Source organism: Dipodomys ordii, unplaced genomic scaffold, assembly GCF_000151885.1.
Source record: "Dipodomys ordii isolate 6190 unplaced genomic scaffold, Dord_2.0 Scaffold4, whole genome shotgun sequence".
NCBI lineage: Eukaryota > Metazoa > Chordata > Mammalia > Rodentia > Heteromyidae > Dipodomys > Dipodomys ordii.
The window spans coordinates 32,445,971-32,457,785 of NW_012267220.1; the positions used below are offsets into that span (position 1 = coordinate 32,445,971).

The window sequence follows — 11,815 nt, forward strand, 5'->3', positions numbered from 1 at the left end:
CCTAGCTACTCAGGAGGCTGAGATCTGAGGATCACGGTTCAAAGCCAGCCCAGGCAGGAAAGCCCATGAAACTCTTATCTCCAATAAACCACCAGAAAACCGGAAGTGGTGCTGTAGCTCAAGTGGTAGAGGGCTCGCCTTGAGCTGAAGAGCTGAGGGACAGCACTCAGGCCCAGGATTCAAGGCCCACGACCGACCAAAAAAAAAAAAAAAGAAATTCAAACCTCCCAAAGTAATAAAGCAGAAATAATAATCCTATAATCCAAAAACACTGGGCAATCCTTCAAATGTAGGGAAGGGAAAGTCAATTTAGTAACTCACATAGTAAATAGGAGAATCCAGAATTGAGAATGGTACAGATCCTAGGAGACTGAGTTCTCCATCTAAAACAATTTTTCAGCATTGGGGGATCCTTATAGAAGAAAAACAAACATTGGAGCTAAGGTGTAGCGCAGTGGTATAGCATGTGCTTAAGCTTGCACAGAGCCCTGGGTCCAACTCCCAGAGGGAAAGGAAGGGAAGGAAAGAGGGAAAAGGCTGGCTGGGAGAAGGGATGCAAGGAAGAAAGATCTCATAATATTTCAACATTAACAGGTCTTTGACTCAATACAATAGGTGATAAAGCATCATGGACTCTTTCTCTGCAGTGCTGTACTTCCGGCTGGGAGGCAGACAGCTCACCTCATTCACGCAGGTGGACACGAACAGCCCTCTATTGGTCCACAGCTACTGAGCACATCACCTCATTAAGATGACCACATTAAGAAGGAGAGGGAGCCAGGAGCTAGAGGCTTATGCCTCTAATCCTAGCTACTAGGAGATGGTGAGATCTGAGGCTCACAGTTCAGAGCCAGTCTGGGCAGGAAAATCAATGAGACTCTTATCTGGCATTAACCTGCAAAAAGCCAGAAGCAGAGCTGTGGCTCAAGCAGTAGAGCACTAGCCTTGAACAAAAAAAGCCAAGGAACAGCACAAAGCCCCAAGTTCAAGCTCCAGAACTGAAGGGAGGGTGAGAGAAAGAGAAAGAAAACAAAAGGGGAGAACAGGACATCTGCTAAGGAATGAGATGCTATGAAACAAGTGGGCCATAGGTGACCTTTTTCTTGAAGATGACATCCAAATGAAGCTCACTGGCATATGCCAGATCCAGGAGCTCCAACACTCCAATTCACTGACCTCTGCTGCTAGCAGAGCAAGGTACAGCTTCTCTTAAATAAACCCCTTCCCCAGGGCCCACACTGAATCAACAGTTAGCAACTCCAGGTTATCTATGTTATGTGGTAACAGGAATGCTATTAACGAATTTCTTCCAGCTCTGGCAGAAGCCAGACACCCATGAAGTAAATTGTCCTTCATTCTTCAGAGTTCCCAAGTGGCATTTCAGAGCACAGGAATTCACTCCTCCAGCTAGATGACTCTCCACATACTCAGATCCTAGCAGCAGGTATCTCTGAGCTCCTAATGAACAAGGCAGGTCCATACCTCATCCGTTCCAAGGAAGAGAAGCTAAGCACACCTGCTCCCCAGTGCCCTTGGGTTGTCACAGTCAAATATAGTTATATCAAGTAAAAAACAACAACAACAACAGGATGCAGAACAGATACATATCCATATACATTTTCAGAGTTCAAGCGAGTAGACAATTTTCATTACAGGCTTATCAATAATTTTCATAGCACTATAAAAATACAAGTCATCTGAGAAGTTTACAGTGTTTCCCTGGTACTGTAGGAGAGAATTAAATTAAATTAAATAGCTGTGTGTCATTAAAAGCCAGTAAGCTAGATGAACATACAGTGTTACCTTCATATTAAAGTGCTCCAATCTAAACAATGTCATGGCAAGCACAATCCTGAAAAGGGTTTAGGCTGCCAGCCATCTTGCTTTCTACCCTCTACATGACAAGAGCATTCACAGAAGAGATTCTAAATTTACTCTCAAGCCTGCCCTCGACACTGGCCTGACATAATTTTTCTCCCAAGAGAATTGTCAAGACTTGAGATTCTATTACAACCAGGAGGGAAAAAAAAATTAGCAAAACAAAACTTTCTAATTCAAGCATGAGGTGACCAGTAGTGAAATTATTATCCTAAAAATCTGATGTGGTGCTATTAAGAAAGGGCCCAGTGCCCTAGTTAAAAATATACATGCATATTAACCTAGTTTGTAAAATATAGCAACCCACCCAGGTGTATGACATACACCTGTAATTCCAGCACTTGGGAAGCTGAGGCAGGAGCATCCATTGAGGCTAGCCTGGCCTAATAGTAAATCCTTGACGCAAAAAAACAAAGTAGCAATCAAAAAATAAGTATCATCTTCTTGCTACTTGTAATTTTTTTATTTGATTTTTATGGTGCTAGGGAGAAATCCAGCATTTCACGCCATTATAAGTAAGCTGAGCTATACCCCAGCCCTGCTCCTCTAACCAAAGAGTAAAATATCTGTGAATCTATTATCTAAAAAGATGCAACCATTTAAAAGCTAAGGCATTTCTGTTCTCTACTGCCTTTTAAATTTTACTAACTATATTAAATCCTTCATTGTATCTTCTATATCCAAGACATAACTTGGATTTCCTTTTAAGCAAGGTATTCAGGAGGCAAGATATGTGATGCTGGGGATGGAACCCAGGGCCTCACACATACTGGCCAAGCTCTCTACTACTGAGCCACATCCTCAGCCTGGCCCACCCTTCATCTATGGGCCCCGCTGCCCTCCAGGAAATGCTGCTCAGGCCAAGCAAAAGCACTAATGGAAATAGCTAAAGGGACTTATTGAAATAGTTCTCTATAACCTAGAACTGTCTTAGTAGGCTTACCCATCCCTTATGAGGGTGAAGGCACTAAACAGGCCAGTGGAGCCAGCAGATACTCACCTGTCACCAGAGGAGAGCTTTCACTGAATTCCCCCCCAACCGAGTGAAAGCAATTCTTTAATGCCTATTCTTCTCTAAGTATCTAGGAGAAGATCCTGTGGGTCATATGTTAAGGCTAGAGAATGATGGCTACTGATGTTTGAAAGAGGCACACACACAGAAGTTCTTTTCCAGTCCCTTCCTAACCCCCCCCAAAAAAAATCTGAGAAGCCTAGTCAATTTATTTGGTATCAAAAATTTAAATCTACAGCAGAAAAGTCACATACTTGAGCTGCTCAAAGAACAAGAAAGTAGGCAAAACTCAGCACCAAATTCAGGGGCACTTTCTCATTTCATTCTAAATTTTAATGGCTGGAGATTAGTATTCAAAAAGTTTCATTATGGAAGAATAATCACTTCAGTGTTAAAATATCAGTACTTATGGTACCATCCGAACCTCTGGCTCAGGATCAGTTCTTATTGACTATATCTCTGGTGGGCATAAAGTACTTCTAACCCAATTAAAGGCACAGTGGCAATTAAAACTAAAACCCTGGGAATGTACAGTAAAAGATTTGTTGTATAATTAATCTGACTTCAGCTGGTAGAATTAACTCTCTCCAGATAAGATGCAAGGGAGATGGTGACTGGTAGGCTGTCTGTTGGCTGGTTATGAGACAGTCCAAGGCCTGATATCAAGGGCTGGTAGAAACAGGCTCACAAAACCATCTTGGTGTTTGGTTCTGGTGATTCAAATTTTTCCTGCTTTTTTGCCAACCTGAGCCGGAACGCGAAGGATGTTAGGAGTTTCTTCCATGACCCGGACTAGCAGATTGTCAATGTAGTCTTCCAGCTCTCGGACCTGGAACTCCTTCTTACTTATGGTTTCCTTCTGTTTGAGGACCAGCTGGATCAGCTCTTCATGGGTCAGCTGTGCATAGGCAAAGGCAGGGTCTGAAGGGTTGTATTTCTTTGGAGAGAGAAGAAAGGGGGAAAATGGTTATAAAGTTAGCATAGACACAACTACCTAAAAGAAAAACAAAAGAGGAAAATATTATTAGTAACCTGAGTTTCTTGGGAATTCTCTTTTCTCTTTTTGTTGTTCTAGTACTGGGGCTTCAAATCAAAGCCTTAAGTTCTTGCCAGGTTTTTCCCGCCCCCTCCCCTCCCTGAATCATGGAAGGCTCTACCACTTATGCCTCCACTTCTGGCTTTTTGGTTGCTAATTGGAGGTAAGGGTCTTACGAACTTTTCTGCCCAGTCTCTGGCTTCAAATCTTCATCCTTATATCTCAGCCTTCTGAGTAGCTAGGATTACAGGTGTGAGCCACCAACAACCAGGTTTGTATGTACTTCTTTATTTTGTTTTATGATCCTTCAAAAGTATAAAGATCAAGGGCTGGAATGTAGTTCAATGGCAGTATGCATGAGGCCCTGAGTTCAATTCCCAGTGCCACCAAAAACTAGATAAGAAAAAGAAATGTAATCAGCCAGGCATGGTGTTACATATCTGCTACATTAGCTACTTGGGAGGCTGTGGCATAAGAAACCAGCTGGGAGACATAGCAAGAATGAGAGAGAGAGACAGAGAAAACCACCTCAGAAGACTCTGGTGATCAGATGAATGGAGGGACCACTCAGAGGCACCTCTCCAAAAAATTCATTTCATATGGGCAAAAACTTGCAGAGTCAAAGCCAACCGCTACCAGGTCCATCATCTCTGACAGCTACCAAGGACATTCTTTGGGTACACAGTGGCCTGTCCTGGAACTGAGTGTTCCTTCTTCAGATGAGAGCAAGCACCCTGAACGGTAATTTTTAACCAGCACTTATAATCTGGGATGATGGGATGATATGAGTCCTACTGCAAGCCAAAGAGGGCTGAACCATGAAAGGAAACACAACAAGAAGTAACATGCTGTATCAAGTCTCCAGGAAGGAATAAGTAAATTTTCTGATAATCTGTTGAAGAAGTAACATTCTGTATCAGGACTCCAGGAAAAAATAAGAAGAAAAATTTCTGATAACCTGTTGTTTGTGAGATTTGCAAACTGAAAGAAATAAGATTTAAAGAAACTATAAATGGGTTTTGCCTCAGAACTCAAAGGGAGTATCAGTTTCATTGACCCAATGAGAGACCTTCTCTAAGCAGGTCAGTCAAGGGCAGAATCACCGTTCAACAGCATGATGGGAGGCTCTGTCCCAGTCACTGACGCAAACTGCCTGCATATAATCCAGAAATCAGGGAAAGGAGTTTCATCCTCCCATTGCAGCCAGGAATAAACGCTCAATGATTTCACCAGGTATCAGTTGCTCAGACCTGTAATCTTGGCTATTCAGAAGGCTGAAATCTGAGGGTCCTGGTTTGAAGCCAGCCCAAGCAGGAAAGCCAATGAGACTCTTATCTCCAATTAACCGCCAAAAAGCCAGAAGTGAAACTGTGGCTCAAGTGGTAGAGCACTAGCCTTGAGCATAAAAGCCCAGGGACAGTGCTCAGGCAGAGTTCAAGCCCCACAACTAGCACAAAAAGAAAAGAAAAAGAAAAAGCTAAATGATGACAATGCTATCTTGGAAACACACATTGGTATTTTCATCTGACTGGGGTCTGAACCCAAATCAGGGTGTACATAAGTAGGTGAGATGTTGGACTACTTGCTTCAAAACTGCTTTTCCTTTGTCTCCCTTTTAAATTTGTTGAAAGCATACATTCACAGGGTATATCCTTTGAACCTCAGTTACTCTGTTTTCTTTTTCTGGCATGCTGGCAATCAAACTCAGGTCTTGTGCAGGCTAGGCAAGTGATATACCACTGAACTACATCCTTAGCCCATTCTATTTGTGACTTCTGAAACTAGATACAACCAAAAAGTTGCATGCATGCAGAGTTCTGGAGACTGGCTGCACAATAGCTCTAGGAAACTTAAAATTAAAAATACTAAAATGGTACATTTTTGTATTACATTTTACCGTAATAAAAATTACAGTACATGTAACTGCATGTCTCATTATATTTCATATATTAATTATAGCAGATTGCATGTCTAATTACATTTCATATCAAGAAAAAAACATTTTTGTCAATAAAGGCCAAGAATATTTCAAGGATTTTTTTATTGTTGTTATTGTTTCAATTGGTGGTTTTGGTTGAGACAAGATCTCCCTATGTAGCCTAGGATGACTTTGAACTTGAGATGCTCCTGCCTCAGACTCCTGAGTGATGGGATTATAGGTGTATACCACCATGCCTGGCCCTCAATGTTTTTTAAACTACACCTCTACTCTATAAGGATTGTATATATCCAAAAATGTTTATTAGGGACTGAGCATGTAGTTTAGTGATGGAGCACATAGTTTTCATATGTGAGGCTTTGGGTTAAAGCTCTGATATTGGGGGCTGGGAAAGTGGCTCAGTGGTAGAGTGCTTGCCTTGCATGCATGAGGCCCTAGGTTCGATTCCTCAGCACCCATAAGCAGAAAAATCCCGAAGTGATGCTGTGGCTCAAGTGGTAGAGTGCTAGCTTTGAGCTGAGGGACAGCGCCCAGGCCCAACACACACACACACACACACACACACAAGAAATAATGCCAGACACACACACACACAAACAAAGAAATAATGCCAGAGCTTCTCTCCCTTTACCCTCCCTCCCTCAGTCATGGGGCTTGAACTCTGAGCCTGGGTGCTGTCCCTCAGCTCTTCAGCTCGAGGCTAGCACTCTACCACTTGAGCCATAGCGCCACTTCTGGCTTTTTTCTTTTTGCTTATGTGATGCTGAGGAATTGAACCCAGGGCCTCATGCATGCAAGGCAAGTGCTCTACCACTGAGCCACCTTCCCAGCCCCTGGCATTATTTCTTAAAAGAAAGAAAAAGCTGGGTGCCAGTGGCTCATGTCTGTAATCCTAGCTACTCAGGAGGCTGAGATCTGAGGATTGCAATTCAAAGCCAGCCCAGGCAGGAAAGTCTGTGAGATTCTTTATTTTATTTTTATTTTTTGGGTCCGGTGGGGGGCCTGAACTCTGGGCCTGGGCACTGTCCCTCAGCTCTTCAGTTCAAGGCAAGCTCTCTACCACTGAGCCACCTTCCCAGCCCCTTCTGTGGTTTATCTCCATAAACCACCAGAAAACAGGAAGTGATGAGTGACTCAAGTGGTAGAGTGCTAGCCTGAGCTGAAGAGCTTAGGGACAGCACCCAGGCCCAGAGTTCAAGTCCCACAACCAACCAAAAAAAAAAGAGAAGAAAAAAATTAAAAGGAAAAAACAAAAGGAAAAAAAAAGCTTTATATACAAGCTAGTTTACAGAGGGAATTTAGAGGCAGAGAGATGAGGAAGCACTGTCTGGGATACTCAGGCACTGAATGACTGTAATACAGGGTCAGAGGTAAGAGTCCAGGCAGTGTAATGTGCTCTAGAAGCCTGGACAAGCAACATCACTGCTCCCCAGGTGCCCAAGACAAGCTCAAAGATGAAGTGCTGTCTGAACCAGACTCTGACAATGAATTGGGGTTTAGCTCAGTAGTAGAGCACTTGGCTAGCATGTGTGAGATTTTGGATTCAATCTCTCAAACTTCAAAATAAAAGGTTCATTTCTCCTCCAAAAACATTTTTTTAACTATAAAAGGAATATTTAACCATGACACAGCATGCATATAATCCAGCGCTTGGGAGGCTGAGGCTAAAGAATCTTACATTTAGCAAAGTGGGGCCCTGTGGAGGAAGGAAGGAAGGAAGGAAGGAAGGGAGGGAGGGAGGGAGGGAGGGAGGGAAAGCGAAGACAAGAAAGAGGAGGGAGGGAAGGAGGAAAAAAGAAAAGAAAAGAGAAGAAAAAGTATTGTTCATGGTGAAAAATCTCAAATACAGAAGGACAAAACTACTATCCATAATTCCAACAAATACTGTGTGAGTCCCTTTCTTATTTTTCATGGGTCTCTCCCCACCCCCCCCCCACCTGCTTAGAAATAGTAATTTTAGCCAGGTGCCGGTGGCTCATGCCTGTAATCCTAGCTACTCAGAAGGCTGAGATCTGAGGATTGCAGTTCAAAGCCAGCCCTGGCAGTTAAGTCGGAGAGACTCTTATCTCCAATTAACCACCAGAAAACTGGAAGTGGCATTGTGGCTCAAGTGGTAGAACACTAGCCTTTCATTCTTCAGTACAAACTCAAGGATAGCACCTAGGCCCAGAATTCAAACCCCACAACTGACAAAACAAAAAGAAATATTAATTTTATTTTCCCCAAGTACTTTTTTTATTTTTTTGCACCACTTCTGGCTTTTTCTGCTTATGTGGTGCTGAGGAATTGAACCCAGGGCCTCATGCATGCAAGGCAAGCACTCTACCACTGAGCCAAGTTCCCAGTCCCCCACCTCCCTGCCCCAAGTACTCTTAAACTGAATCTTCACCAACTAAAGGCCAGACTTATGGAATAACACCTTTTTTAGGCTGTAAATCTTTTCAGGAGTCAGAATGTATCAAATACCATGGTTCCAGCATGCTTCTACCCCAGAATTCTAACCAGTCACAGAAGCTTCTATTTTCATACCTTGGGTTTCTTTATAGTATATTTCACAAGGTAAAACAGAATCAAATATAATAGAGTTTGATTTTTTTTTTTTTTTGTCTGTGGTGGGACTTGGGAACTCTGGGCCCCAGGGCGCTGTCCCTCAGCTCTTCAGCTCAAGGCAAGCACTCTACCACTTGAGCCACTGAGCCACTTCCAGTTTTCTGAGTGGTTTATTGGAGATAAAGAGTTTGATAATTTTTTAAAATTACTATTAGTTTGTATTTTTCCATCATTAAATTTCAGTTAAAATTATTTTACTACTTATAATGCCATTGGATTTAAACATATTGCTAAATATTCCAGTTTTTTTCAACCTCTATAAGTAAAATAGCCTTATTAAAATGCATGAGCAGAGCCAGGTGCCGGTGGCTCACGCCTGTAATCCTAGCTACTAAGGAGGCTGAGATCTGAGGATCACAGTTTAAAGCCAGCCCGGGCAGAAAAGTCTGTGAGACTCTTAACTCCAATGAACCCACTAGAAAACCGGAAGTGGTTCTGTGGCTCAAGCAGTAGAGCACTCGCCTTGAGCTGAAGAGCACAGGGTCAGCACCCAGGCCCAGAGTTCAAGCCCTAGGACAGACCAAAAAAAAAAAAAAAAAAGCATGAGCAGAGATAGATGCTGGTGGTTCACACCTATAATCCTAACTACTCAGAAGGCTGAGATCTGAGGATTGCGGTTCAAAGCCAGCCTGGGTAGCAAAGTCCATGAAACTCTCATTTCCAATTAACTACCAAAAAAAAAGCCAGAAGTGGAGCTATGGCTCAAGAGGTAGAGCACTAGCCTTGAGCAAAAAGTTCAGGGACAGTGCTCAGGCTCTGAGTTCAAGCCCCAAAACTGGCACACACAATAAAAAGAACATGAGCAAAACACTTTGGTCATATCTCTAAATATTTCTCTAAGATAAATACCTAGGATTGAAAAGGCAAACATATTAAGTCACCGCATACAAACTGTCAACCAACTACTCACCGTGGAATTTGTAAGCAAAGAGGAAAGAAGATATAAAGGACTTCAAAATCATTAGAAGACCCTAGTTATGGGTTTTTTAAAATATGTAAAACAATCCAGCCTTATAGAAAATAAGAGGGCTATGGAAAAACTAAAGCACAGAGAAAATATTCACCAATGCAAGAAAGGTTGGTGTTCACTGTCATGCACTTCTTACCAGGATTTTTTACACTGAATTTTACTTTTTACATAGTTGCAGTAATGACATACATTTAAAATGAGTGTCCAACTTTTTCAATAAAACTGAAAATGTTTGGATCTACTTGGCTTTCCTGGTTCATAATTGAAGTCTTAATGCCACCTGGGTAAATAATATGCTGCTAGTTATAAACCAGATATGAAAAATGGGGTCCTAAAACAATAGCTCAAGGGCTTGGAGGAGAAATCATGGTAGCAATGATCCAGGTAGCTTTCCATAACTTTACCTATGCAATTTCTTTCTCCAGACTCTCCCTTATTTTGCAACATTCTGAAGAGTCTGAAGAGTAGTTATTTTTCTAAGTAGTGTTTTAGGTTTAGTACAAAGTACCCATTATACAAAAAAAGCCACAAACAGTCCCCAGGGAACTTTCCAGAACATTTCTTAGGGAGGATCTAGGACTAAGAGATTTGTGGAAGGTGGAGGGGTAGCTGCCAGGCTTACAAATCATAAGCAAGAATAAGCAGAGTTGCCTTACTTTGGAGGTAAATTATTCTCTTTATCTGTTCTAGGAGATAAGCCCCTGGTTTAAATGCAATTTACAGACTAAATAAAATGGGAGCCAAGAGTCTTGCTAATTTCCCGGAAAAGAGGTGTTTGTTTCTCTCTGGGTTTAATCCCAGCATCAAAAAAAAAAAAAAGTAAAAATATAATCAGAAAAGACCACAAAGCATTCCACGTAAAAGGAAGGATGGGAGGCTGGTAAATGACGGTCTTCCATTATCACCACCTTGGTGATGCTCTTTGCCCTCATTTCCTGATAAATGTTATTAATTCTAGGAAGATAGTGTTGATGTTTCTACCTGCGATGACTACGGAGACACCAAAGCCCAGGGGATAAATTTCTAGGCTAGTGTAGTAGGTACACAGTTTTGGCAATGGCTAATATTTTTGAGAACAATGCTTACCACTTGCCCCATTAGCATGTTCACCAAGGAAGAGAGAGCAAAGGGCTAGATGATGCTAACTTGTTTTCAGCAATTATTTCTTATGATTACTGAGGGATCCTAAATTGGTTCTTGGACTGAAAAAAACAGATAAATACAACACTACTGGGACAACTGGCAAAAACCTAAATATGACTGTAGATGACAAATAGGTGCTATGTCTAGGTTAAATTTCCAGATCTTGGACGAATGTCCTGTATTTGTACAACTTACTTTCTAATAATTCAGGGAGAAAAAGACAAGCGCATGGCTGTCTGTATACACAGAGAGCAGGGGAGGGAGAGGAAGTTGAAAGGGGGAGAGATAAAGCAAACCTGGTCAAATGTGAACAGTTGGTGAATCCGGAGGAAATGTTTACAAGGATTCTTTGTACTGTTCTTGCAACTTTTGTTATGTTTGAAATAATTTCAAGACAAAGTTACAAAACAAGTCATCTATGGAATAAATTACAATTCAAGAATTTTACATTTCCCATGAGAGATAAAAAGGAAACAGGAAGAAAGAAAGCATCTGACATGAACAGGCCAGGTTTTTCTTCTGAATAAAAAGAAGTACCAGGGCCTGGGAGGGTGGCTCAACAAAGATAAAATGAATGAACAAATGAATGGATGAACAAGATTTCCAGCATCAGCTTGACACACACAGAAAAGCAATAGATAACAATATAAGAATAAGCAATTATTCATCCAATGGAAAGTCCAGGAGCTCCCAGAAATTACCCCAAAGTCCCAAAGCCATCAGCTGGTATTATTAGGTAACTCCTGCCACTGCCTGGTGCTCAAAAAGATGTCTTCAATGGTGACTTTTGGTGCTAGGATTTAAGCCCAGGGCATTGTCCATGTATGCTAGCAAGTACTTTGTGTGTGGGGGGGGGGGGAAGGAGGGAGCCAGTCCAGGAGTTTGAACATGGTCTGGGCACTGTCCCTGAGCTTTTTTTTTTTGCTCACGGCCAGCACTCTACCACTTGAGCCACAGATCTACTTTTGGCTTTTTGGATAGTTAGTTGGAGATAAGTTTCATAAACTTTTCTGCCCAGGCTGGCTTCAAACTTGATCCTCAGATCTCAGCCTCCCATGAAGCTAAGATTACAAGCATGAGCCACTAGTACCTGGTTCATTTTTTCTTTTGAGATGGGATCTTGCTGTGTTGCCTAGATTAGTCACAAACTAATAGACTCAAGTGATTCTCTCCCTTTAGCCTCCAGGGTAGCTAGAATTATATGTAGTTTTTTTTTTTTTTTTTTTT

At 41.9% G+C, this 11,815-nt stretch overlaps 1 protein-coding gene across 2 annotated transcripts in view; it reads right to left on the reverse strand.

Annotated features, from left to right (window-relative positions):
• Positions 1–1,028: 1,028 nt before the first annotated feature.
• Positions 1,029–11,815, reverse strand: part of Rab11fip1 (RAB11 family interacting protein 1 (class I)) — a 37,235-nt gene continuing 26,448 nt past the window's right edge. For both annotated transcript variants that reach the window (XM_013026776.1, XM_013026769.1), the window contains one exon: positions 1,029–3,827. In XM_013026776.1, the coding sequence (XP_012882230.1) occupies positions 3,609–3,827 (219 nt within the window). In that variant the 3' untranslated portion in view covers positions 1,029–3,608. The remainder of the gene's footprint in view (positions 3,828–11,815) is intronic.